Here is a 26,607-nt window from a genome sequence, read left to right on the forward strand (position 1 = left end):
AGTATCCACCCTTCACAGGCATCTCCATTTGACTCGGAGTAGGTCGGACTTTAACCACGCAGAGAAATCATCTCCGATTGGGTCCTCCATTTCGCATTCTCGGCTTATTCGCACTAAATAATACTAGATATTTCTTTTTCACTCTCGATGAAGCATGCGATAAGAGCAGAAAATGGATGCACCGGGCCTCAGGAAGTGGGCCCCACCGCACCGCGTCAGCATGCCACTATTCCAAGGTTCTCCCCGACACTTTCTCAAGAACTTTTATCCAGCAGACTGTTGCTGAATGGGATATGCTTCGTCTAAGATCTCATTCTTGTATTCCCACAAATAGACACCCCGTCTTTTTCTCCCCCTCTCTGACCGAACATCGCGGTGCTAATCTTCCTAGTCGAACTAGCGCTAGTCAACACCAGTCCCAAACTCCCAATTAGCCCAGCACTAGTCTGCAGAGGCCAAGCTATTTTAGCGTGAATTAGTGGGTGGATTCTGACCATACAGTCTCGTCATTCGCTCGGTGTCAGTAACCCGATGTTTTCAAGTCCAACCCTAAGATTCGGTGACGCGGTCCGTTATCCCCGGTCTGGCACAGTCGGCATCTCAGGACTAGTGATAGATGGGTAGAATAGAGGTCTTTAGGCACCAATTTCAATATTCTAGTGGATGCGAGTTGGACTGTACGCGTCTTGCCGAAATGACTCGTAGACAAGCCTGAAAATATTAATGGCATCTGGTCTCTGATTTTGATTTTTCTACTCCGGCGTATACATTCAATCATTAGAGACTTCATTGTATCCCCGTCCCTCGCTTTCTTTGTGTCCACCCTCTAGGAGATTTCTCCGTTCCACTCGCTATAGACATTCGGGCAAATACCTATCGCCATGAAGTTGTCTATTTTGTCTCTGGCAGCCATTGCTGGAGCCGCCATGGCCGACCTTGATCCCATTGTCATCAAGGTGAAGATCTCCATGACAGAATATCAACTGTGACCTCTAACGTTGATCTAACAGGGGTCAAAATTCTTCTACTCGAGCAACAACACCCAATTGTAAGTCTCTGGGCCAAACCGAAGCTCATCGGCATACTAACAAACACAGCTATCTTCGCGGCGTGGCTTATCAACGTATGTTCCCTGAATTATATAAGTGAGACTCTCCCTAATGTCACGCAGAGTCAGCTAGCGGTAGTAGCTACAGTGATCCCCTGGCCGACGCTGAGGCATGCCGGCGCGATGTCCCCGTTTTGCAGGAGCTTCATACCAACGTGATACGGACTTATCACATCAATGCAAGTGCCGATCACTCGGAGTGCATGAAGCTGCTGTCGGACGCCGGCATCTATCTGATCTCGGATCTGTCGATCCCATCCGAGTCCATCAATCGCAATGAGCCCACGTGGCAGACGAGTCTCTACGACCGGTACACGGCGGTAATTGATGAGCTGGCTCAGTATAACAACACGATTGGATTCTTCGCCGGTAATGAGGTTTCTAACAATGAGGCCACCACCGATGCGAGTGCTTTTGTCAAAGCTGCCGTGCGCGACATGAAGACATATATCAAGCAAAAGGGCTACCGCTCCATGGGTGTGGGATATGCCACTTCGGATGATTCCTCGATCCGCCATGATATGGCCGACTACTTCGATTGTGACAACCAGAAAGATAGTATTGATTTCTGGGGCTACAATGTCTACTCCTGGTGCGGCAGCTCCAACTACGAGGATTCTGGGTACAAGAACCGCACCGAAGAGTTCCGCGACTATTCGGTCCCCGTCTTTTTCGCCGAGTACGGCTGCAATAAAGTGACGCCTCGCAAATTCACTGAGATTCAAGCTCTGTTTGGTGACACTATGGCCGAGGTTTGGTCTGGTGGAATTGTGTACATGTATTTCCAGGAGACCAACAACTACGGTACGCCCAGCCACCTCTCTCGGCTTTGTTTCTTGCTCACCCTTATTCTATAGGTCTCGTATCTGCAGTCGACAGCACAAGTATCAGCAAGATGGCCGACTACAAGTACTACTCCAGCGAAATTGCGAGCGTCAATCCCACGGGTACCAACAAGGCCTCTTATACGCCCACCAACACTGCCCTACAAAGCTGTCCCACGAATGGTACCAGCTGGCACGCCAACCCAACACCCTTGCCCCCGACCCCGGATCAGAACTTGTGTGGCTGTATCGAAGATGCCTCAGGTTGTGTGGTAAGCGACTCCGTCTCCACCGAAAAATATGGAGACTTCTTCGACATTGTCTGCGGTTCCACGGACTGCTCCGGAACCAAAGCCAACGGCACCTTGGGCGAGTACGGTGCCTACAGCATGTGCGAGTTGAAGCAGAAGCTTGCCTTTGTTCTTAACAAGTATTACACCGAACAGGGCAAGGCCACCACGGCTTGCAGCTTCAAGGGATCAGCCACCACCAAGGCCACCACCAGCCCGACTGGTATCTGTTCTGCGCAAATCGACGAGGCGGGCAAAGTCGGCACTGGCAGCGTTAGCACGGAGGCGACTGCCACTGCGGACTCGTCTTCGGGCTCGACCAAATCGTCAAGTGGTGGAGCTCCCTTCGGTGTGCATCCGAGTGTAACGGTTGGTGCTTTCCAGGTTGGCGCGTATATGGCTATGGCAATCCTGTCTGGTCTCGGGATGGTCCTGCTTTAATTCCATGCTGAGCATTGAGACTTTCTGGGGCCTTTGTCAACAACAAACCCCATGCTCACGCTGTGGGAGATACCTGTCTTGCTTTATCCACTTTCAATTTGTTTTCCCGACTTTTAATTAAACAAAATCAAGCCTTGGTGTTGCTGAGCTGTCCTTGTGAGATTTGGTGTCACGTTGTCCGTTGAAGCACATGAGGCATAGTACCTTACGAGCTGTACATCTTGTGGAGGTAGCTGGGGTGTCAAGTTGAATCCATTGCTTTGTCAAAGTCAGATATCTCCATTTCCCCTAGACCATGCCTCAAGCCTTCGAGAACACCCCCCCCCCCCCCCAGTAATATCCCACTTGCAGACCTCTGAGCACATTTCAACCTTGTCTACTTCTTGGAAAGGGGATTGTACCACGCCTTTCCCTGTCCGTTGTTGTAGTAGGTGCTGCCATCGGGGTTGGAGTAGTAGTACGAGCCATCCCTAATGAGAGATTAGTTGAGGACTTTCAGACAAACCCAGAAATACGGACTGGTTCGAGTAATGGTAGGAATTGGAGTTAGACGCCCCCGGTCCAAAGTCACGGGCACAGTAGTGGTTACCCTGCTCCTTGTTAGCAAGATACTTGAAGGGGGGGGGGGGGGGGGGGGGGGTATACTAAGCAGATCCACCTGGCTGTTGGTGCCAGAGCCCTTGAAGGAGTACTGATTACCGTGGTTGTCTGATGGCATGATGAGTGTTGAGAATTGATGATCAGAAACTCAAGTGAGGATGGCGAGATGGAGGATGGAGGATGAAAGCGAAGAAGAAAACGAAGACCTTGAAAAGAGTGCGCTTTCGTGTGGAGGCCTTACTGCCTTGTTGTTTAGGTCCCCATGTGTCTGGTGCTGATGGCTGCCTTGGATGTATGAAACGCGTTTGGTGGCTTGAATCCGCAGATTGTATAGAAAGATGTTCGAATTCCTTTCCTCGGCCATCTTCTGAGCATGGGTCGATATTTGATGGCGTCGGCTTTAAAAAAAGTATCAGGATCCATATCAGGGCAAGTGGCAACTGTCCACGGAAGAATTAAAAGAGGAGAAGAGGAGAAAACATTCAAGACTTCAATTCATATTCTGGAACGGCAACATGAAGGGAATGGTGAGTAAATATAGATTTAATGAATAAGGGGTTTTCAGGTAAGTAGGATGGATTGAGTCCTTTTAACCGTATACCTACTCGTCAACCCGGTTTGTGTCTTTGCCGAGGGTCTCGGATTTGCGGGGGCTAATATAATATTGTAGAAAAAGCCCCAATGCCAGCACCCATGAGGCTCCGGCAAGAGCAGAGACAGCAGTGAGGCCGTGCAAGTATTTGGGTGCGTCTGACGTCCGAAAAATCTGGGAGCCGGAGATTCCAGCACGATTTGCTGCCATGACAGCCAGTCTAGAGAAGTCAGTATCTCATGTTTAAAAAAAAAAGAAAGAGAAAAAGGAAAAATAGAGAGAGAGAGAGAGAAGGCACATCAAGTAGAAAAGTGCGATCAGGACAGGAAAAGAAAAAGCCACAACATACGCCATAGCCACGCTCCGTTCTTGAGGAGTCCGACAGTAGATTGAAAGCCAGCCCACGTTGAGGATGCTATAAAGGTCAGCTTAGGCACTTCCCACAGAAAATCAATCTCACATACTGCATACTGCAATAAGAGACATTGGCCACCGCGGTGACTCCGTACCGATGCCACTTCGAGGCCGCATATGGGCTTGCTCGAAGACAAGCATAGGTAATGACATTCCATGTAATAGCCAACAACACAAAGGGCCCCCGATGACCAGTGTAGTCCCTGACTCAGAGTCAGTAAATTGATTCATGCGGCGCTTTGAGGTGAATCAAGGCCACGGACGCAGCAAAAGATAGAATCGTCAGCCACACGATACTACAATACACTGGGACTGATGTCAAAGCATTGGCGTGTACCGCGCTAAATCCCAGTGATTTGATCATGCTCGGGGTGTACTGAGTCAGGCCTTGGAAACCGGACATGGAAACCAAAGTCAAAAACACATGCTGACCAATGCACGGCTGTTTGACGGCTCCCTGATATTCGACCACGAAATCTGAATGTGTCCCTGGGATTTGGTGGGATCGTCTAAGATCACTCGGGCCCGGATGATGCGCGACTCTCGCTCGGTGAAATAGCTCCAACGACCCATGCCAATCAGGGCACGGCCATCACCGGCCTCGGGGGGTACGAGAAGTGTGAAAACAGTGCCGATGAAAAGAGTAATCAAACCCTCGACTGATATTTCGATCAGGAAACTTTGACTTGAAACTGGGGTTCGCAGAGACTCACCCAAGAAAATCCATCGCCAACCCTCGAGTCCACTGGTGCCGGCGAGTTTGAGCAAACCGGCCGAGATGAGGCTCGAGGTGGCCGAGGCAAACATCTGCCCGTAGAAGGAAAGACTGGTACGAACACTGGTCTCATCTTTCTTATACCAGGTCGACAGATAGTATAGAGCACCTGAAGTTCATTATGTATAAGCTGTCACAATCTCAGATATCAGCCAATGATGGACTCACCTGGAATAAACCCGCCCTCACAGAATCCCAGCAAAATGATGTTCGAGGGAATCTCCGAGAGAACAATGCCAGCCGACAGGAGTTGAGTGCCAATGTTGATTTGATTGGTAGTGATGTGCAAGTCCTTGGTGATGGTCGAGGTCAATACGGCGCTGATGTTCCCCCGATCCATCTGTAGGGAAAAGAAAGCGAGGGCAAGGATGGGCAGAAGAATGCAATCAATCCTTATGGTCGAAACAGTCAGCCTTCATCTCACCATGTCCCTATAGCTGAACTCACTTCCGCCGCACTGCTGCCTCTTCACCATCCCAGTCTTTGACGATACCCTGATCAGTCTCACTGGCTGGCGCGTCTACTATCTGCTCGCCAACGGATTTCTCTGCCAAGACATCACGATTCGACATCGTCGAGGGTTGTCCGCGCACGAGAGAAGATACTGGGAAATGACCGCGAAAAAAGTGGGAATTCCTCTCATGCTGGCCGAGCCATTGTTTATATGCCATCGGCTATCGGGGCCTGCGTAGTTCCACTGGGATTTTGCCGGCGTTCAGTCTGCGCGTTGCAAGATGGCGTGGGGAAATGGCGCAATCACTTGGCCCGAGTCGGCGCTGCAGATTGCTTTGCCGCGGATTTCCAGTTGAGTGAGAAGTGAAGGTATCAATTGCCGTGGATGTCTTGTTTACTAGACGCAAGGGGCAACTGGTGTGGATCTGGCACTGTCCAACTTGAATTGGCCAACTACACGTAAATCATGCCGATCGATTGCATTGAGAGGCTATATACGATTTGATCATACAGCTGTTACACCCACACATCCCAAGAGATGCCATGACGGCTGGTCAGTGGCGTCTGTGGCCCTTCGGCTTCGATGATATATCCTGCATCACACCAGTCAAACGAGACCTGCGGTTGATTGTCATAAAGCCCGTCGTATTGCTCATCGAGCGCATCCTGGAGTGAGCGAATAGAATCCGCGGGCTGCAGGACACCCCATGGATCAATACATGTGGCACCCTGGCACGACTTGAGGACTAAAAGAAGAGCATCGAGTCGATTGATGGCCTGGGATAGACTGCGTCCGAGAATCTGAGGCTCCTCGGTCACCCGAGTGTTGGAAGGATACAGGTTATGCAACTGATATGAATCCGTCTGCGCAACATGGTCAGCTGGGATAGTGCAACGCAATATTCAATCCCCATACCGAAAGGTCATAGAGCTCGTGCTCGTTGTTGCACCAAACCGAGTAGTACAGATTATAACCCTCGCCCAGCAGGCGAACAGACTTGTAGGTATTGTTCGGAATCATTGATGCGCCGTCAGGGCCTGTATGGAACTGTGTTAGTCGTTGCTGTTCAATCTTTATTCCAACGCTCGGCGACCCACCAACGTCACTGAAGAAGCCTTCAGCAACTCCCCTGCCCCAGTATTCTACCGTCACATGTTCATGTACATGTCGTGTACCATCAAGGTCCGGCGTCACAGGAATCGCCGTGCCATCAAAGTCCTGGCGTGCCGGAAGGCCTGCAAGTTGGAAGAAGGTGGGAGCCAAGTCGATGTGGGTTGTCACGGCGTCCTCCACTTGTCCAGCAGGAACACCAGGCCCCCGAACAAAGAGAGGCACTCGGATATCCTCCTCAAACCCACAAGTCTTCCCGGGCGGCAGCCGGTGTTGGCCAATGTGGAATCCGTTGTCGGACGTGTAAATGATGTACGTGTTATCCAGCTGGTCGCTCTCTTCTAAGCGAGCGACCAGCGAATCCACTAGCTCGTCCACACCTTGCAATGCACGCAAGCGAGAGCGGTAGAAGTGGTCATTATAGTCGACGACGGTTTGGTTCTGCTGAGGCAGACCCCGGATCCAACTGACTCCGCTCGGCTGATGGGTTGGTTAGAATGTGTCGGTATGATCCACATAGAGAAGGGAGACTCACGTTATCTGGATTAAAGTTGTCAGTTCGAGGCACTTTAACATCTTCAAAGAGATGCTCGTGGCGCATCAGTGGGATCGGGGCCGTCATGGTCACCCTACCACCCTGCAGCACGCCGGGGTCGATATTCGAATGGGGCGCCACGGGTGCCACAGTCAGGAAAAAAGGTCGGTCCCCCTCCAGCGCATCCTCAAGAAATCCTAGCGCTTTTCCAGTAATCACATCGGTTGTATGTTTTCCCTCATGGCTGACCGGGGGATCATGATTGCGTTGATAGGTTGAATTGCGATAGGAGTAAGTGTAGGGATCCAGCAAGAAATCTGACCCATTGAACCCCTTCACATGGGGGCTGTGGTAGTTCTCTATTGTGTGAGAATTGAAGAGCTTTCCGGTATAGTAGGTGTTATAGCCAGCATCTTGAAGCCAGACTGGCAGGAAGTTCTCATTGAACCCACGCTCGACAAATTTAGGATACCCCCCTAGCACGGTTAGTTGGAATCTTATGACATAGCTTCATGATTGTAGGTGTGTGGGTGTATGTGGATATTCTACATCCATCTGGGGATTATGCACCCCACGAGGGGCACTCACCATACGGCGGGTTGACATCGGTCACATTGGTGTTATGTGCCTGGCGCCCAGTCCATAGAGACACTCGCGATGGGCAGCACAGCGAGGTTGTCACAAAATGATTACGGAAAAAAGTGCCTTGGTCGCGTAGGTGCTTCGCAATTCGCGGGGTATAGGACACGGAACCCAGCTCCAGGTCCTGATCGTCGGTGATGACGAAGAGGATATTGGGTGGGCTTGCACGCTGGTCGGATTGAAAAACTGACTGCACGTTGGCCCCGACGGCAATCTGAGCAGCCGCCAGGCCGGCAATCGCGGCGATGAGGTTCATGATTATAGGGCTGTGAGAGGGAAGGCCCGGAGGATCGGAGGTGTGTGTTATCTCAAGGGCATCAAAGAAGCAAGCATGTCTCAGCAAAACTTCACATTACAGCGATGATGCCATCAGGGGGCCACAATAACAAGTGGGTCTGGTGGGATTGTATTCGCTTGTGTTCAATTGCCGTGCCTGATGTGAAGACCATTTCCGAGGGTGACGATGTTGGGACTGGGGTTCTGCCAGCAGTTCTCCACCGCCTCCCTGACCGCCTGTAGGTGGTAGTAGATAGCTTCTCTTCTTCTCTCCTAGGGACCTTACAGACAGATAATTTGATTCTCTCTCTCTTCTGCTCCCTTCCTCAGAGTTCTGCTCTCCCCAGCTTCCCCTAGTGCTCCCTGAGACCAAGGAACAGGCAAGGGGAGAGAATAACAGCAATATCCACTCTATTATAGAGTCTTGAACTGGCCAACTACCCACTACATATTCATCAAGGCACTCCTTGTCCTTTTTCTTTTGTGCCAACATATGCCAGAGTCTGTTGATGCATCTGGAGATGAAGCCTTAAAGTTTCCCGCGAGGCTCGAAGTAGATAATTTCCCCTTGGGCATATATTAAGACGAAAGAGTTCGATGCGAAACTTGCCCTGTAGGATCGCAGTTGGATATAGCAACTATAAATTCTCCCGGACAAATCAGCACATTAGTGTCAACCAGGATGCTCCCAAACTGGACCGATCCGATCGAAAGATAAAGTAGGACAATATGCGACAGGAAGTATCCGGAACACGCGGGTCTGTAGACATGGACAGACCCGTCCCATGGGTCAAAGATCTTGACCCATGACCCAAACCCACGACCCATGGGTCGGGTCAATAAAATCCTGACCCGCCCATGGGTTGACCCGTGGGTTAACGGGTCAACCTATTTTTGACCTATTTTAGCATAAATTTCTTAATTAGGATGGATAATTTGCTTACCTTTTTTAATAATATACTATTGTTAAATACTGTTTTTGTTCTAATATAACTTATAATTCTAACTCTTTATAAAAAGAATATTATATAGTAATAATATATTTAGAATATATAATATATTAATTTATTAATTTAATACTTTAAGATAAGAATTATATTTTATAATAGGTAGATATAGGCGAAAGAAGATATTAGTTAACTATTTCTTATACTAAACCTAAAAATATATATTTAAAGTCTATAGTAGTACTTCTACTTTTTATATAAATAAACTATATATATTAGAAATAATAAAATAGATATAAATCTAATATCTAATATTTCTTTATTAATATATAAGTATATTATAGTCTTATTTATATAAAAGAATTATTTTAAATATTTTTTCTGAATTTATATAAAATAATAATATTAGCTGGTTAGGTTGAAATTTTTTGGGGATAAAAAGAAAAATCTTAGGGTATTACTCTTACCTAATTATTTAAGTCAATAGGTTAGCCTATAGGTTGACCCGTTAACCTATTTCTTACTATCTAATAAACTTCGTATATATTAGTGGAGCCTATTCTGATTAGTTATAAAATTCAGTATTAGGATAGTACTAAATTCTATCTACTAATAAAAAATAAGTATTAGACCTATATATTCTCCTAAATCTACGATAATTTATTTTAGATTATTTTTCTATATCTCGAGTCTCTCGCTATAAAAGGGTTATATAGTCCCCTTTTTACTAGATATAATAAAATATATACCTTTTTATAGTAGTCTTTCTACCTCTATTAGAACCAGGGTTTTAATCTATCTACGCGATTACTTAAAACCCCGGTTTTAATCTACCTATACGTTTATTTATAGCCCCGGTTCTAATATACCTACGTAAAAAGGTTGGCTAGTTAGGTTGAAATTTTTAGGGGATAAAAATAAAAGTCTTAGAGTATTACTCTTACCTAATTATTTAGATCAACGGGTTAATCTATAGGTTGACCTATTAATCTATTTCTTACTATCTAATAAGCTTTATATATATTAGTAGAGTATCTTCTAATTAGTTATAAAATTTAGCACTAGGATAGTGCCGAATCCTATCTACTAATAAGAAATAAGTATTAGACCTATATATTCCCCTAAATCTACGATAATTTACTTTAGATTATTTTTCTATATCTCGAGTCCTTTATTTTAATATACTATTACTATATCTCTTTTATATCTTAGTTATCTACCTTGTACCCTCTCTTTTTTATTAAGAGTAAGGGGTTTAAGTCATCTATTTTCTATTTTAATCAACTTCTCGATACTCTCTTAGAACCACTAAAAAGCCAGTAAACTAAGCAAAGCCTCCCTCCTATTATACCACTAATACTAAAACGATCTAACAATCGGAAAAAGATCTAGGTAATTTTTAATAGTATAAATAAAGTAGAGTTTTTAAACTAGTAGCTTAATACCTAAATTAGTAATTCTTATAATACTATAAAGAAGATAAACTAGGAGGGTCCACGACGGACTAATATATAGTTATATTTTAATTAAATTATATATTTAGTAATAAGAGAGCTAAAGCTCCTATATAAGTAATATAGTAAGGTTATAGACTATCTAGTCTATACTAAGAATAGGATAATAGGTCTCTAATATTACTAGAATTGGAGTATATACTAGAAAGGCTAAAGTATTACTAAATATTTAATAATCTAATATCTTATAGAATATATAGTATATTATATAGCTATTATTTGATTTATAGGCTAATCTTTCTTAAGCTAAGAACTCCCCTCGAATAGCCTAGCTAGTTATCTAAAAGCTATAGGAGCAATAGTTAATTACTATAATAACTACTCTATAGCTTCCTTTTTAAACTATTAAGTATCCTAAATTCTAAGCCTTTCTTCAAATAACCTAATTATTATCGTTTATCCTTAGTTTCCCTTCCCATTGAACTATATAGTATTGAATCTAAGGAATAACCTAAGATTAATAAAAAGATTTACTTTAGAAGCTTCTATCTAAGGCTAAGCTCTTTATTAGTTTTAACTATTAGATATTACTATTTTAATAAGTATTTATAGCTATCTCTAGCTATTTTATTAATATAGACTAGAATTATTAAGAGGTTTTATTTAGCTTTAAACCTATTTCTAATATATACTCTAGATAGAATCTTAGTATAACCCTCCTTAATATCCTCTAGAAATATTAGATCGAAGACCGAGTATTTATAGTAACGACTAATAATATATCGAATAACTCTACCCTTATTTTAAGTATCTAAGATTCTATTTAATTATTAGATATTAACTCTAAAATAATAATTATTTAGATTCTATATATTATATATATAATTTAGTTAAGTTTAAAGTAATTACTTAGCTAGATAAAAACGAACCCTTAGAACAAGGTAACTAAGACTATTTAGTCTAAGGAATATACCTAATACGCCTATTAAAAAACACAAAAATAAGATATTACAATAACTCTTATAAAGATATATATTTATACTCCTTATTTATTAGTTAAAATACTAACCTACTTTATATTTTAGATTAGAAACCTTACGATCTTTATTAATATAAGCCCTTAACGTCGGGAGTCCTTCCTTAGTCTCTAGCCTAACTACCTTTAATTAGTTCTAATTTAAGATATCTAAACTAGATAGAATTTAACTTTTTTAATACTCCGGTGTGCGAAGTAGTTATAACTAGTCTTTAATCGATTTTACTCTAAATATAATTATCTTTATCTTAAAATCGATATAGATAAGTAACGCTAGATTAACTATCTTCTTAATATTATCTAGCTATTTTTCTAATTTACTATAGTCCTCTTAAAAATAAAGGATATTATTATTTATACTATCTTTACTATCTATAATAAGCTATTTAATTATCTTAAAAGATTAATTAGATAGCTTAGTAAAAAGAAGGTTAGATAGAAATAATAGATATATTAAGCCCTTAAATCAGCTAAAGATAAACTCCGTAAGTATTACTTTATAATAAATAATAAAAAGCTCGGTAATATCTATACGATTAGTACTATCTTAGCCCCTTAGTATAAGGTTAAATTTTTTTAAACTAAAGATTAGGACTATCCTTAAATAGATTATAATACCTAATACTAATAAAATCTTAAGAGTTAGCTTCTAAGTTACTAAACTAGCAATATTCTAAACTCTTAATTACTATCTAAAATAAAATAGTCTTATTAAACTAATAAATTTAATATATTTTTAATAGCCGATTCTTCTGCCTTAAGCTCCTAATCTAAAGTAATATAGTATATTAAAGGAGGTAAATTTCTATATATATCCCTATTAAAACTAAGGTTCTAAGTAATCACTTAAAACCCCGGTTCTAATCTATTAAGTTTCTATCTTTCTATCCCTATTAAAACTAGGATTTTAAGGCCTATCTTAGAACCCTAGTTTTAATAGGGATATCGGTTCTAATCTATCTAAATATTATACTAATTATTATAATCCGTTCTCTATCTAGGTACTATCCTAATCTTACCTTATTAGTTCTAGAAGGATTATTAGTATAAATTTCCTATATTTATAAACCTTGTCTATGATCTCCTCTTAATCTTAGCTATTAATATTAATATTAAGCGATTATTTAATTCCGCGCGTGATATTTACTATTATCGATAAGAGGCGCTAAATATATCTACTATATAGGATCTAATAATATTTATATATATTACTAAATTCGAAGTCGAGGAGAAATAGCTTATATTTATTTAAGAGCTTCGGGAGTAGGATAAGTTAGAAATTATATAAGAGAAAAAAGAGACCTAAAAGACTTATAAAGAGATTATACTAATTAGTAATAATAAAAAGGAGGATACTATAGATTTAATAATTATAATTAATATATCTTACTAATCGTAGCAAGAAAAGTTAAGAAGTAATTATAAAGATGATTATAGCCTCCCGCGGATTTCTAGTAGGGTTCGTAAACGCCCACGAGTATTTAATAATTATAAGCTTTAAAATTAAAATCGATTAATATTTAAAATAATATTCTCTAGAATTACTTTTTAAGAATTATTCTCCTAATTACTATAAAAAATTATTTAACTAAAATAAATATAATACCTAAAAATATAGCCAAGAATAACATAATTTATAAAAGTTATATAGTTAACAAAGTATCTACCTAAATAGGTCAAATAGGTTAACCTATTAACCCGCGGGACGGGTCAAAAAAATCTTGACCCGCCCACGGGTCAAAAGGTCTGACCCACAACCCGCCCATAGGCTGACCCACGGGTCGACCTATATGGGTTGTCCGCGGGTCTGTCCAGGTCTACGGGTCTGAGAATAGCCCAGAGGGAGCACCCAGCTAAAGGGGGCCCCAAAAATTTAGCTGCGGGCCCAGAAAAAGCTAAGAGGGGCCCAAAATTTAATCTAGATTTTAGGCCCCCATCGACTCGCTTAATTGACCAGGGTCTAAAGAATTCCTTATTATCTAAGCTAATTTTATATATATAAATCTTTTTTTTATCTTTTTTTATACTATATCTACTATATTATAGTATTTTTATAATATTTCTATAATCCCTTATTTAGACCCTAATTCTGACTACTACAAGAAACTACCCTAATTAAATTAGGGTCTAAGTTATTTTTTAATATATTATTAATATATTAGATTATCTTTTTATAGTATATCTAATATAAATTCATTAGTCTTTAAATAAATTAAATATTATTTATTTATATTAAATCTAGATTCTATCTATTTTAGAGGTCTAAAATATATAATTTCTTAAAAGTATAAGATTAAGTTTAACCTATTTATTCTATATTTTTGGGATCCATTTCTTTTTATTCTTTTTATTATTTAAGGTAATTATATCTATTTTTTGTCTTTATCTATAAAGATACTATTAAAGATTAGCTATTAAATCGCGAATCTTATTTTAAAGTATAATTTTTAAGACTAATTATTTATAAGTTTATATTTTTACTAGAATTTAAATATTAAGAATAAAGTTACTATTTTAATTTATAAATAATATCTTTTAGCTTATCCTTTATAGATATATAATAAGAATATATTTTTAATTAGATAAAACTAAATAATTAATAATAGATTTATAATATCTGTTTCTTTATGTTAGGGGATTAGACCAAATTATATCAATTGATAGTACATCCTAGATACAAGAAGGATTCGTTAAAAGATATAAGGAGAAAAGGGGTTCAGTAGGAGTTAGGGTTCCGTCAGGGAGGCGGTCAGTTTCTGCTAGCGAGGCCTTTAGATCAAGCTTCTTTATTATATAGGACTTTGTACGAAGGTCCTGTAACACAAACCAGCCTTCGATATAGACCTTATCTTTAAAAATAATATAGGGTAGGAGTACCTATCCAGCGATATTTATCGACTTAATCGCTATAATATATTCACGATTCCTAGGTTGTAATAATAATCGCCGACTATAGTATTTAGACCGAGTAATTACTTTAGCTATTAAGATAAGACCTATTACGAAGCTAGTCTTATCGAAATTGTATATATCTTTGTATAGTATACCGTTCTTGTCGACTATCTTTTTAATACGATCGAACCACTCATTAATAATTTTAGGATCTTTATTTTAAACTCGTCGATAATCGTAGCGGTGAGAGAATCGAGTTTTGATTTTATTACATCTATTAATAAAATTATAGACCTATTTTTTCGCCGATAGACTTAATAGTAGTAGAGCCATGTTTAGCTAATAGCATATTAGCTATTTCTCGTATAGCTATTAGCCAAAGAGCTGCTCTACGTCGATCTATAGAGATAATCTATTAAAAAACGAATTTTCTTTATTTTTAGTCAATTTCTAGCAGTTAACCCGAGCATCGCGTCGATTTAAGTGGCCAGAGATTCGGTATTAAAGCGATAAGCGAGGTATTTGAAATCAGCGTCCTGCTTTGCGAATTAAAGAGATTTCTTGCTTCTGAATAGCCTCGATAGTAAGTAGGATCTTACCCTCTTACTCGATAGATTTTCTAGTATTTTAAGAGCGAATTGGTGGTATAGTAGCTGATTAAAATTGGGAGGTTCGCGAAAATGGCGCGATTTTTGAGTAGGTGGCCAACTCGCTTACCGATTACGTTATATTAGTTTCCTTCTTCTCTTACTCCTTATTATTAATAGAGCCCTCGCTAGAATTACTCTTAAAACTAGTAAACTCCTTATTACCTATATCTTTATTATTATTATTATCGCTAGGATTAAAGATATTAATAGACTCCGAAGTAATATTTAAGCTAGGGAAAGATAATTAAAAGAGGGATTATATCTATACTATAAAACATTAGTACATACTTAGTAATTATATCGAGCAACACTTAAGACTTCTAGTTAATATTATTATTTAGAATAAACCCTATATATATTTAGTATAAATCGAAAAGACGTAGCGGGATTACTTATTATATATATAACTAGCTAAAGGGTTAGGTTTTATAGTATTATAGATCTACGAGATATTAAAATAGATATAAGGCCTAGACTAGAATAATAAATAAGGTTAGATATAGTAGATACTAATTATATATTTAAAAACATATTAAATATATTAAAAGCCCGGCCCAGGGGGAATGATTGACGATCGAAAATGCATCGATTACATATAACCAAGTGGGTCTCTGACGTGCTTTGGTGTCGCGATGAGAACACCCCATGCGACAGTTCACTTCTGGATATTCGACAAGGCGATAGAGATTGTCTTGCAATTCTCTTTGGCCGATATCTGTGTGCATCATGGAAAATCCCAATGCACCCGAAAATGCCAACTCCCAGGCTCACACGGACGAGGAGAGTCCTCTGTTGCCGGCCAACTCAGAATCCAAAGTCAAGGCGCTAACGGGTGTTTGGACCATCGTTGCCGTTCTGCTGCTTGGTAAGATACTCCAATGGCTCTCATATTCCCATACTTATCGTGTGATGTAGGCGAGTTCATCTCGAATGCCGATGCCACTCTGGTGATGGCCGCTGCCGGCCGCATATCCTCCGAGTTCAATCGCTTGCGCGATGCGAACTGGTTGTCCACCGGGTATACACTCGGTCTCTGCGCCGCCCAACCCATGGTAGGTCGCAAGCAATGAAAGCGGCGACAAAGGTAGACCGGTGCTGATGCCATGTCAACAGTATGGAAAATTGAGCGATATATACGGCCGCAAACCCCTTCTGCTGGTCTCGTACCTTCTCTTCGCCGTGGGGTGTATCATCTGGTAGGTTCAGGTGGCCTCGACACGTATGATAGAAATCTGATTCATCACTAAGATGCAGTGGCATCGCACCACACATGTGGGGGGTCATTCTCGGCCGCATCGTCAGTGGAATGGGGGGCGCTGGGACAATGACCATCAGCGCAGTGATCATCACCGGTAAGATCACTTCCAATGCATCGGGGGGATTGTTGCTGAGACGGCCCCAGATATCGTTCCCAAGCGGGAGGTCGCAACCTGGCGAGCCTATGTCAATATCTCGATGACTCTGGGTCGCAGCATCGGAGGCCCTCTGGGCGGTTGGCTCAGCGACACGATTGGATGGAGATGGTTCGTGGAGTGAGGTTCAAATTCCGATCGCACATGCTAATATCCTGCCCAGGCTGTTTATCTTGCAGGCTCCGTTTGTGGCACTTGCGGCACTTCTGGTAGTCGTCAAACTTCAAGTCGCGCAGTCGACGGCCGACGGGGCCAAGGAGAGTGCCGCGTCAAGAGTGCGCCACGTCGACTTCGTGGGAACGGGGTTATTAGGATCAGCCGTGGTTGTCATCACTTTACTCCTGGACCAGGGGGCAAGAACTTTGCGTGGCGCTCGTGGTGGGCAGTGATGATGGGAGGTGGAGGAACGGCCTTGCTGGTGGCTTTTGTCCTGGTTGAAGCCTACCTGGCACGGGAGCCCATCTTCAACTTGCGCATTCTTCGTCGGCCCAACGTGCCCATCAGCTATCTGATTATATCGTTGCAGATTATGGCGCAGGTCGGCATGATGTTCTCCGTCCCGCTATATTTTCAGGTCACTCAACGATCCTCAGCCGCCATGGCCGGGATTCACGTAGTCCCTGCGGTGGTGGGAAACACCCTAGGGGGACTTCTGGCGGGAGTTTTCATCCGGCGCACTGGTCACTACAAGATTTTGCTGGTTCTAGCAGGTTTGATCGCCTCCATCACTTACTCGCTGCAGTATCTCCGGTGGAACGGTCAAACCGGGCTCTGGGGGTCACTATACATTCTCCCAGGTGGCATGGGAACCGGAATAGCATCTGCCTCGGCCTTTGTCGCTATGACAACCCTTCTGCAACCTGAAGAGGTGGCTATGGCAACTTCGGGGTTTATGTTGTTGTTGAGCTTCGCCATGACGGCAGGCGTCACTACCGAAAACTCGGTCCTGGGCTTCTTTTTCCAGCAAAAACTTCACCAAAACCTCAATGGCCCAGGTTCTGAAAATGTACGCGTCTCTGATAATGTTCACTAATGCTCTCGGCTGACGAGGAATAGGTGATCCAACGTGCTATGGCCGATTCCGAATACATTGCCCATCTCAGTGGTCGTCTCCGAGATATTGTTGTAGGCTGCTATATCTCAGGCCTCCAACACGCCTACTGTGAGTATTTTCCTGGGGACATGAAGACCGAACACTGACTGATATCAACAGTGGTCTCCCTCTCGTGCTCTTTGGTTGCCTCTTTCCTGGGGCTGTTTATCCAGCATCACCAGCTATAGATGGGCTTAGAAAGCATTCCCATGTAGAAGTGCATCATTGCGTATAGACTCAAGATACAAAATATACCAAACAAACTAAGGAATAGGTAAGGCATAGCCAGTGATTCCTGGATCATCCCACCTTTCTTCTTCCATACACGTCATGGCAAGCACGGCCTTCGTGTATCATCCTACCTCCATGTATCACTTATCGTGGTAAATGAAATTCCACAAGCTGCTGGAACCTTGTATGAACGGTTCGGGTCACTCTCCCACTTAATCCTGCCGTCGCTCTCCACTCGAATGTACTTATATTCCAAGCTGGCTCCTGCGGGCAAGTCCGCTGTCACCGACCAACGATGCTTGTCGCTGGTATATTGGTCTGCACCCAACGCGATTGCTTGGTCCAGATCCCAGGCTCCGAGCTCGTTAATCGACCCGGACAACTTGATACTCTGTCCCCAGGCGGTGGTCGCAATCAGGTCAAAGGTTACCTCGACCGAAGTAGGTGTGGCACATGGCGACGTTGTTTTCTTTGTCGTAGTCGAGGAAGTACCTGTCTGGCTCGCTGATCCGCTGGTTAACGTGCTGGGCCAGTTTGTATTAGTTGCCGTACTGTAGGTCCCAGTCGCCCAAGTGCTACTACATTTTGACGGCACATTGCTGGCAGCTGTCTCGCCCCATGCCGCAGGGACGACGGCATTTCGGCGTGAGTTTGCAGTGAGAAGGGCAGCGTAAGACCAGGTCAGATCACGCGCCGATAGTTGAAAGCCATCCCACTTGGAGAACTGCTCTGCCATAGACCCGTTGGCCATGGCGTGCTTTTCCTGGGGAGACAATTGATAAGCGTACACTTTTAATAGACTCTCCAACAACTGAAACCTACCACAAGACCGACATATCCATCTGCATAAGTCTTGACTGCACTCACGATCGACGAGTAGATCCCACTCGATGAGGAGTAAGTGCCGATAGCCGAGGAGCTGTGCAAATCCCTAAAGAAACCTAAAGAGACATCGGTGATGGATAGAGAGCCGAGACGGTCCCACTGGTATATCGCGTCATAGAGTAACTCGGCTGCTGCAAGTGTACACAGGTACCACGGGTTGCCATCATAGTACGAATCCTCTGGGTAGCGGCCAACAGCAACCGCCTGGCCAGCATGGATACCCAAATTGATTGCATAGATCGACCGAAAAGAGTCGGTCACGACCTTGTGGTTTGCCAGTGCTCGCGCTGAACAGGGCTGGAAGGTAGTATCATCGCAATCGGCCTTTGGGTCGAAGGTATGGATAGTGCCCAGCAGTGTGTTGGCGTCTTTCCCCGTACGGCCTCCGCCAAAATTGGCCAGCGTATAAGACCCAGTCCAAAATGACTGCAAGAAGCAGAGAGTCTGTGGTGCTTGCGAGTCACAGAATGAACAGGTCGAGCCGACCTGACTGGCGAACGTGTTGCCCTCCACCAAGGCACGGTGTTGCACTGCAACGGTGAAAAAGGAAGAACCTAGCACTTCTTCCCATAGATCTGGGATGCAATTAGAATGAATGGAGCAGGATAGGGGAGGATCCTCACCATAACCTGTCGAATTCCAGTATTGCGCCACGTAGGAGAGATCGTTTCGTACAATGGGCCAGATGATCTCCTTTGCTTGGGCCGAGTATCCATTTTCCTGTGAAACCCACGATCAATAAAATATCTCGATAGGATATAGCCGGCACTTACTATCAACCATTGGCCAAAGGCAATAAGAGCTGTTGCTCGGAGCGCCGGTCCATCGCGCTGAGGACGCCCCCATGAGCCGGTGAACGCTATCTCGTCAACGTGAAATTTGGGCTCTCCTAGTCCACCGCTGGCCAAGTCTCCCGAGGGATTGGAGACCGTTTGGATATAAGCCTGTGAATTGATATATTCTGTGATGGTGCCCAGTAGCTCAACATCGCCGTTCTTGCAGAGATCAATCACCGCCTTCATCGTCAAAGCCGAGTCGCGAGTCCATGTGTGGTAATCTGTAGATGGTTAACTTAGGACTTGTCTGATGTCGAGGTTTATTCTCACAGTCTGGACTGTCAGTGCTCGGGCTGGCAATAACGATGCCTGATTTCGCGCTGTGGGCATATACACCCCCCGATCCGATGTTATCCAGAATGCCCTGTCTCGCAACCACCGTCTCCGAAGTCAACCAGCGATCCAGGCTGGTGGCGCCAAGAGCCAGTTGTGCTACAGCCACCGCGTGGCCGAGTGTAAGCGCCCACAGGACAAACCAGATTGCAGGAGTCATGTCGCAGAGAACCTGTGTTTATCGATCTCTGGGGTGGCACGGGATTTTATATCCTCGGCAGGTGAGCTGCGCAGGGCAGACATCTGCAGCAGCGTCAGGGGAAATGCACGTCAGCCCCGCGCTTCTACTGTTGAAATGAGCAAGACGAAGCGAATTCAAATGCCGGAATCGACGCAAAGAGTGTAAGTTGAGTGATTGTAAATGCAGCCTCATTAAAAAGAATTATGCACAAATTTCCGCCCCCGGTCTTCTGCGTCGCATTCGGACTCACCGCGAATTACTGTCGACGATTGCTCCGTCCCTGACACCTTTTGCTCTCCCCAACTGGTGGTTTTAGTGCAAGCGAGCTGCAGGTCAGTCTGACATGCTTGTCTCTTTAAAAGGTACTGGGTAACAGTGGAATATTTGCTATTGGCCCTCCCCGCAACAGACAACTCTATCGTTAGTTCATTACGTCGTCTCATCAAGTTGTTTCTAGATATCGACATACAAGCTATACCACGCTCGACAATGCGAAAATGCATCTGTTGTCCTGGTTGGTCCATACTTGCGATGTGCTCTCATTTCATTATCCACCCGAAGTATATACATGAGATTAGGATCACGCTCACTAGATATAGAATGAGGCCACTTTGTCCATGATCAAGTCGCAGGTCTTTTGCCGAAAGTCATCGGCAATCAACGCCCCGTGGTCATTGAAGAAATTCATCAGCGTCTGATTGGAGCCCCACTGTGGCCAATTCATAAAGTCTTTGGCCCGGGAGTTCGGATCTTGGTCGTACACAAATGACAGGTAATATGAGTGAATAGACTTAGAGGCATAGTTCGACTTGATCCCATAAAACACCTGTAAGATGTCACTGCCATGAAAAGTTCCTAGGATCGGCGTGCCATGGTCGTATGAGGAGAGATACGACCAGACCGGGACGTCGGGTTTAGCTTTCCTGGCCAGCGTGAGGAAGGCCCGACGGGTGATGGTGAATGTCAGATCACCCAGAATAGCTGCAATGCGCTTGTATTGTGGGTACCAGTTGTTGAGAATGCTAGAGCGGAATGGCGAGCCATATTTGTTAATATCAGGATAGGCTGCAACCAGATCTTTGAGATCCTGTTCACTGGCATTGAAAAAGAAGAGGTTCTTCAAGTACTGGACAATGTCGTCGGTGGTGGTCAGATTGGCCTGGAATAAGGAAAAGATCGTGCCCTCGTCTTCCTGGTCACCGACGATGAAAGGCACCGAGGCGTATTTGCCATGTTTCACCAACTTGTCGGGTGAATCAGTCAAGACCTTGCCATCCGGTCGTGGAAGATAGGAGAGGGCAACTGAGTTGTATCCTAAAATGCCCGGAACTGAATTGGCCGCGTTCAAAAACTTATCATAGTCCAGTTTGCGGAGACAGTCGAGGGTATCGTCGGCCTTGCTGCAGCCTGCATCTTTCACAACGGCATCATAAACTGCTTGTCCTTTCTTGCCATCGATAGGATCCGCGGGTACCATGCTGCCCGAGTTCATAATGCCACCCTGGAACAGCGGCGACCCATTATATTTGTTGTTGCCGTCGTACAGAGCCATCTGGTCAAACACGGAGATGGACCCCGCCGACTCGCCCCAGATGGTCACCTTAGACGGGTCACCCCCAAAGGCTTCAATATTGTCAGCAACCCACTCCAGCGCCAGACGCTGATCGCGTAAGCCCAGGTTGGCGGAACCGTCTTTCAGGACCTCCGACCCCGGCAGGAATCCAAAACCGCCCACGCGGTAGTTGATGGCCACGAAAATGATCGGCATCTTCAAATCCACCGAGTCTGCTACTAGGCTAGCCCCATCATACATCGTGGTCGAGCCTAGTTCGAAGCCACCGCCGAAGATCCACACGAGCACGGGTAATTTGGCGTCCGATTTTGTGTCGGAGGGGCGGCGGATGTTGATATTCAAGCAGTCTTCTCCTGTATTGGTGACTGTCTGGAACAACGGGATGTTGGATAGCTCTCCCAAGACTGCGGTGGGGAGGTTGTCCTTGTCGGTGCTAAAGAAGAACTGGGGGCAGGACTTGGCTAGTCCCGTTGCCTTCACAGTACCCAGCGATGTCTGGATTGGCTGCGGTGGCTTCAACCGAAGAGATCCCGTTGGAGCCACGGCAAAGGGGATGCCATTGAAGCTGTCGATCTTGTTGGAGCCGGATGAGCCGACAATCGTGGCTTCCGGGTGCGAGATGGTGACTGTAGGATCGCTGTCTCTCTTTAAGGCGGGAGAGGCCCGCGCGACAGGCAGAGCAAGCAAAGCGAATTTCCACAGGGACAGCATTGCGACAATCAAAGTGAACTGAGCAGTGATAACTTGCGATCACAACTGTGACCCTGACTGATCCCCTGTCTCTGCCCCTCGTCCGAGGGGGGAATGGGATAGATATAAATCGACCCCAGGCGATGCGGGAGGGGAAGATCTACTTGACACCGAATGCACATGGGGTTTTGCGATTGATCCGAGGCACACTGCTAGCTTGCTTGCATCAAATACCCCGCGAAAGGGGGCGGAGATACAACGGCGGAGCATCGCGTTTGACTCGAAAAGGAAACCCCGCATGGAATGATCATTCGGTTTGCAGGGGAGCATATTTGCGACCTTCGGGGATGACCGAGCACGGAGTCATGTTAATGGTCGGCTGACGCTAAGTATCCTGCGAGATGCCAGGGCTTACATTGCCTCGCAGAAAGCCATCGATGCTGGGGGGCCTTAGCGAATGTGAAGAGACGTGGGGGAGAGAATATCCCTGCCTTGTGGGGGAAAAGCAGGTGGAGCAGCGAGGATGCGCGGGTGGACTCGGGGAATTCCCAAAGATGTGCAGTTGGGGGGAAACCATTTACAAGGCTTATTATTTTATTGTTTATTATATTCTTATTACTCTATAATTCTTATGATATCCATGATATTGTAGTACAATCTCGCCATGTGAATATCAACAACGCCATGCAATTCACAACCCTTATACTAACCGATAATAACTAATAATTCCTCTTCACGTGGACCTCTTTCAATGCTGCCACCCCTCCCATCGTTCAAAGTCGCCCGTGTCGAGATCAAACAGGTCGAGCATTCCCACATTTTGATGGGAAATCACCGCGCCGCTGCGGGACACTTCGAGCATGTTGCGCAAGTGGATATCACTCAACGGGGTCTCGCGGGTGACTAACACCAACCACCGACGCTCTTTCAACATGACATCGGCCGTGCGAGAGGTCAGATCATCACAGAACCCGGTATTGATCGCGGCCAATGTCTTCATGCTGCAAGGTACGACAATCATACCGTCGGTACGGAAAGAGCCGCTGGACACTGGGGCAGCCATGTCATTGATCGAGTAGACATGATCCGCCAAGGCCTTGACGTTCGACGGGTGGTAGTCCGTTTCGTATTTGATGGTGGCCTCGGCCCATTTGCTCATCACAAGATGCGTCGCGACGTTGGGCCGGCTCAAGGCAATTAGCGCTTTGATGCCCAGGATGGCCCCAGTGGCTCCGGTCATGGCAACGACAACCGGCGTCGTGGCTGATGAATGGGGGCGGGATGATCCGGTTGGTCGGACTGGTCGGACTGATCTGGCCGAGGCATTGTTGTTTCAGTCGGACTTTCACCGGGCGAGGCGCGCATAGAGTGTGGAGTATGAGTGCCAGAAAATAACGAAAGCATTGGTTTGGTGGTGATGCTCAATCGACAGAAGAATGGAATCTCGTTCTAGGTTGGCAGATGAGGATTATTAGACTGAAACGGTTCCGCTTATTCCAGTCGGCGGTGATACTTTTATATCTGGAGGTGGGCAAGATCAAAGCCCCATAGGTTTCCCCTGGGAAATACAATGTCGTGCAATTTCTGACCTGATCATTTTTGGTCGGTCCGATATCGAGCACCAAATAGTTCACTCCGAAGATTCGAGTATCCGATCCCGAGTCACCGAAACCGGTATGCCGGCGGTTGTGGATAAACAGTTTGCAATTCGGGATTCGGCACTGAAGTCGAGATGGGCTCAATGTTTTGTTTTCCTATCTTTTTTGTTCGCCTTTCTCTTCCTTTTCCCTCCCTTGTTCCTCGATTTCGACGTGGAATGTTGTCAGGATGGAATGAGGTGGGGGCAATGGCGATGTACCGAGGAAACTTCCTGTCTTCCCCCATCGCACTCCAGCTTTTCGTCAATCATGGATCGTCTACCAGATGAACTCCTGGTAATGATCTTGCATTTTGTCTTGACGAATGATACCCCCTTCTGCTTGGAGGACTGTCTTCGAGCATACAACAAAGCACTGACGGGTAAGAAGAGCACCCTTCGATACGGCACTTCACTCACTCATTCAATATAGAAGATATAGATAGGTGGGACCATATTCCCGCTGGCCTGCCACCTCTGCTTCTGCGGTATGCGGACCCCGCGCAGTTTGGCCATTTGCAGGACTGGCAGTTCATAACGGGCACCTGTAGGATCCGGCTGATGGGTAAACCGTTCTTTTCGGTGTCGAGACCTTTGCCATGAGGAGCAAGTTAATGGATCAGCTTCACAATGAAGTCCAGCATTTGAGGGCTTCGGATCATCGCCTAGCCCGGCAGTGCATCCGATCGATTATTGTCATGGAATCACAGTCCGGCTGTCGCAGTATACTGAAACTGCCCCGTCGCCTTGAAGGCTTCGCGCAACTCGAAACGGTAAATCATATCTTTGATGAATCTGATCTCAATGCGCTGAATATCTTAATGCACCAGTCTCTATCACGTCGGAAAGCGGCCGAGAGATTTGTTGAGATCCTGCGTGCGCTGGAGGTTGCAGTGGATCAACTGGACCTGGGAAATCGGTGACGGGGCTCTGGGACTGGCTAAATACAACGATCAGCGTTTGTCGTGGGTTTTTTGCCAATTGGGCTTTCCCATACGGCGTCGCAAGGGAGTTTCACTGCGCCGGCAAGCTGCCGCGGAGGAGTAGGGATAGATGGGCCACCAGCGACGACGAAATAGAAATCTGATCTGTTGTTCTTGAGCTGGGTATTGCCAAAGTACGCCATCTGTCAGCAGTCATTGTTTTGCCATGCTTTTATAGATACTCATTCCTTTGCGAAAAGTCAAACAAAGGAGCTACGGGTCATTCAAGTCAGCGAATACTATACAGGTACACATGTACAGGCTGACACAAATACAATTACCGTTCATTATTGAGTCGAGGTAAGACGCTGGTGATATATCCATCGGGTTGGCCATATCCAGATACCAACCGGGCATACTAAGGGCAGTAGCATGAGCAACAATATCGGAAAGCAAGCCATGTAAATCGACTCACCCAGCCCCGAGGACACCCGCATTCAACCCTTGGCCGGACCAGTCTTCATGGTTGACAGCTCCCGCCTCTTCCTGCCGATCTAAAGTATTTCGTAGTGTGACCAACGCTCGGATATGATGCGTACACAACCACTGGTTATCACTATCGGAATTTGAATCTCCCTCATCGGAGGCTCTCGCATTAGAGGAAAAGAAAACATCAATCACCTGTTGCTGCAAGCGCCGACAGTCGGGATCATTGCGTGTCTCTTCCCAGATACAAAGCAGCAAGGTGGAACTCAAGGCCGTGTGCACCATTGACCAGCTGCGCAAGGGAATAATGCTAAGTGCTTGGAAATCGAGGAAGGCTCTCGAAGCATCAATCAAGCTCCTCCCGGTGAATGTCCGCCGACCCCAATAGATGCCGACCCCAATAGATGTTGCGCGTTGGACTCTTTCATAGCCGGGCGGCAAACTACTGACACGCAAAATGATGTGTGCATTTTGAGGGCCAAATGCTCGAGATGCTGCTGAAAGGTGACACACGCCTCACGAGCATGTAAGAACGCCTTCCCGCGTTGGTAAACCGCATCAAGTTTGTGCAAAGCCTCAAGCGCTCGATCCGCTTCGGTTACCCCCGGGTGTTCTGGCTGCATGATATCTAGTCCGAGTCGACAAATAAAATGCATGATTTCAGCATAAGACAAATCCTGTCGTTGATAAAAGGATTCGTCAAGAGTCCACCCCGCCACGGAAACAATCGGTGGGCGGTCATAACAAAGGCAAAGGCTATCCTGCCAGACAATAGAGGACCTGTTCACCATAGTGTCCTGGCATTGGTTTGCAGGTAGTCGGGCCAATGAAGCGTACTTCTTTCGGTATGCAGCCCCATGGTCTGAGCCAGTCGAATTGTTGTACCCAGCATCAGACTGGCCTGTATTTTGCAGAGTATTTCCCAAAATAAGAAGAGCTTGAATGATATTCAGTGATGGGCGAAATAGAAAATTGGCCAGCTGAAGCGCGTGGAAGGATCGGCGAGCTATGAAAATCATTAATATAGTCCCGCAATGTGAAGGACCAGGCCATACCGAAATCGGTAGAAGTCTTCAAGCGCTGGGAATACCCAACATCAGAATAGTGAGCTCCTGCTGCTAGCGTCGCCAGCAAAAGGCCGATATGGCCAATGGACTTATCCGTCGCCCACCGATCAGTGACCCTGTCTGAGTCTCGGAGCTTCTCCGGCGGCATGGGCCCTGAGGTAGGTACACAAGTCCGATTCGAAGCGATCCATGTCTACTAAGATGGGGTTGAAAGGATAAGC

The 26,607-nt window shown here is 45.1% G+C and overlaps 10 protein-coding genes across 10 annotated transcripts; 3 read left to right on the forward strand and 7 right to left on the reverse strand.

The window, feature by feature from the left end:
* Positions 1-881: 881 nt before the first annotated feature.
* On the forward strand, positions 882-2,663 carry NUU61_007551 (glycoside hydrolase family 72 protein; the record flags this gene model as incomplete). Its single annotated transcript, XM_056658076.1, has 5 exons — positions 882-956; positions 1,011-1,048; positions 1,098-1,123; positions 1,172-1,912; positions 1,966-2,663. 5 exons carry the CDS (start codon positions 882-884, stop codon positions 2,661-2,663), a joined length of 1,578 nt encoding a protein of 525 aa, XP_056508369.1.
* Positions 2,664-3,039: 376 nt separating this feature from the next.
* On the reverse strand, positions 3,040-3,381 carry NUU61_007552 (uncharacterized protein; the record flags this gene model as incomplete). Its single annotated transcript, XM_056658077.1, has 3 exons — positions 3,040-3,133; positions 3,183-3,253; positions 3,322-3,381. The coding sequence occupies 3 exons, from the start codon at positions 3,379-3,381 to the stop codon at positions 3,040-3,042; spliced, it is 225 nt and encodes a 74-aa protein (XP_056508370.1).
* Positions 3,382-3,864: 483 nt separating this feature from the next.
* NUU61_007553 (uncharacterized protein) lies at positions 3,865-5,616 on the reverse strand (the record flags this gene model as incomplete). Its single annotated transcript, XM_056658078.1, has 8 exons — positions 3,865-4,075; positions 4,205-4,270; positions 4,320-4,472; positions 4,533-4,645; positions 4,702-4,928; positions 4,983-5,153; positions 5,213-5,436; positions 5,492-5,616. The coding sequence occupies 8 exons, from the start codon at positions 5,614-5,616 to the stop codon at positions 3,865-3,867; spliced, it is 1,290 nt and encodes a 429-aa protein (XP_056508371.1).
* A 397-nt stretch (positions 5,617-6,013) lies between these two features.
* On the reverse strand, positions 6,014-8,041 carry NUU61_007554 (sulfatase family protein; the record flags this gene model as incomplete). Its single annotated transcript, XM_056658079.1, has 4 exons — positions 6,014-6,361; positions 6,414-7,088; positions 7,144-7,619; positions 7,732-8,041. 4 exons carry the CDS (start codon positions 8,039-8,041, stop codon positions 6,014-6,016), a joined length of 1,809 nt encoding a protein of 602 aa, XP_056508372.1.
* A 7,725-nt stretch (positions 8,042-15,766) lies between these two features.
* Positions 15,767-17,733, forward strand: NUU61_007555 (uncharacterized protein; the record flags this gene model as incomplete). The annotated part of the gene is made up of 9 exons (XM_056658080.1): positions 15,767-15,905; positions 15,956-16,092; positions 16,154-16,236; positions 16,295-16,392; positions 16,443-16,563; positions 16,616-16,745; positions 16,811-17,458; positions 17,509-17,614; positions 17,666-17,733. The coding sequence occupies 9 exons, from the start codon at positions 15,767-15,769 to the stop codon at positions 17,731-17,733; spliced, it is 1,530 nt and encodes a 509-aa protein (XP_056508373.1).
* A 170-nt stretch (positions 17,734-17,903) lies between these two features.
* NUU61_007556 (putative glucan 1,4-alpha-glucosidase) lies at positions 17,904-19,990 on the reverse strand (the record flags this gene model as incomplete). Its single annotated transcript, XM_056658081.1, has 4 exons — positions 17,904-18,539; positions 18,599-19,381; positions 19,435-19,718; positions 19,768-19,990. The coding sequence occupies 4 exons, from the start codon at positions 19,988-19,990 to the stop codon at positions 17,904-17,906; spliced, it is 1,926 nt and encodes a 641-aa protein (XP_056508374.1).
* Positions 19,991-20,600: 610 nt separating this feature from the next.
* Positions 20,601-22,295, reverse strand: NUU61_007557 (putative extracellular lipase; the record flags this gene model as incomplete). Its single annotated transcript, XM_056658082.1, has 1 exon — positions 20,601-22,295. One exon carries the CDS (start codon positions 22,293-22,295, stop codon positions 20,601-20,603), a length of 1,695 nt encoding a protein of 564 aa, XP_056508375.1.
* Positions 22,296-23,022: 727 nt separating this feature from the next.
* Positions 23,023-23,514, reverse strand: NUU61_007558 (UbiX family flavin prenyltransferase; the record flags this gene model as incomplete). The annotated part of the gene is made up of 1 exon (XM_056658083.1): positions 23,023-23,514. One exon carries the CDS (start codon positions 23,512-23,514, stop codon positions 23,023-23,025), a length of 492 nt encoding a protein of 163 aa, XP_056508376.1.
* Positions 23,515-24,509: 995 nt separating this feature from the next.
* Positions 24,510-24,833, forward strand: NUU61_007559 (uncharacterized protein; the record flags this gene model as incomplete). The annotated part of the gene is made up of 1 exon (XM_056658084.1): positions 24,510-24,833. The coding sequence occupies one exon, from the start codon at positions 24,510-24,512 to the stop codon at positions 24,831-24,833; it is 324 nt and encodes a 107-aa protein (XP_056508377.1).
* Positions 24,834-25,065: 232 nt separating this feature from the next.
* On the reverse strand, positions 25,066-26,534 carry NUU61_007560 (fungal specific transcription factor domain-containing protein; the record flags this gene model as incomplete). Its single annotated transcript, XM_056658085.1, has 7 exons — positions 25,066-25,106; positions 25,175-25,251; positions 25,309-25,387; positions 25,433-25,764; positions 25,833-26,099; positions 26,157-26,325; positions 26,375-26,534. 7 exons carry the CDS (start codon positions 26,532-26,534, stop codon positions 25,066-25,068), a joined length of 1,125 nt encoding a protein of 374 aa, XP_056508378.1.
* Between the last annotated feature and the right edge of the window lie 73 nt (positions 26,535-26,607).

Source organism: Penicillium alfredii (genome assembly GCF_028826965.1).
Source record: "Penicillium alfredii strain IBT 34128 chromosome Unknown utg000010l_segment0_segment0, whole genome shotgun sequence".
NCBI classification, from domain to species: domain Eukaryota; kingdom Fungi; phylum Ascomycota; class Eurotiomycetes; order Eurotiales; family Aspergillaceae; genus Penicillium; species Penicillium alfredii.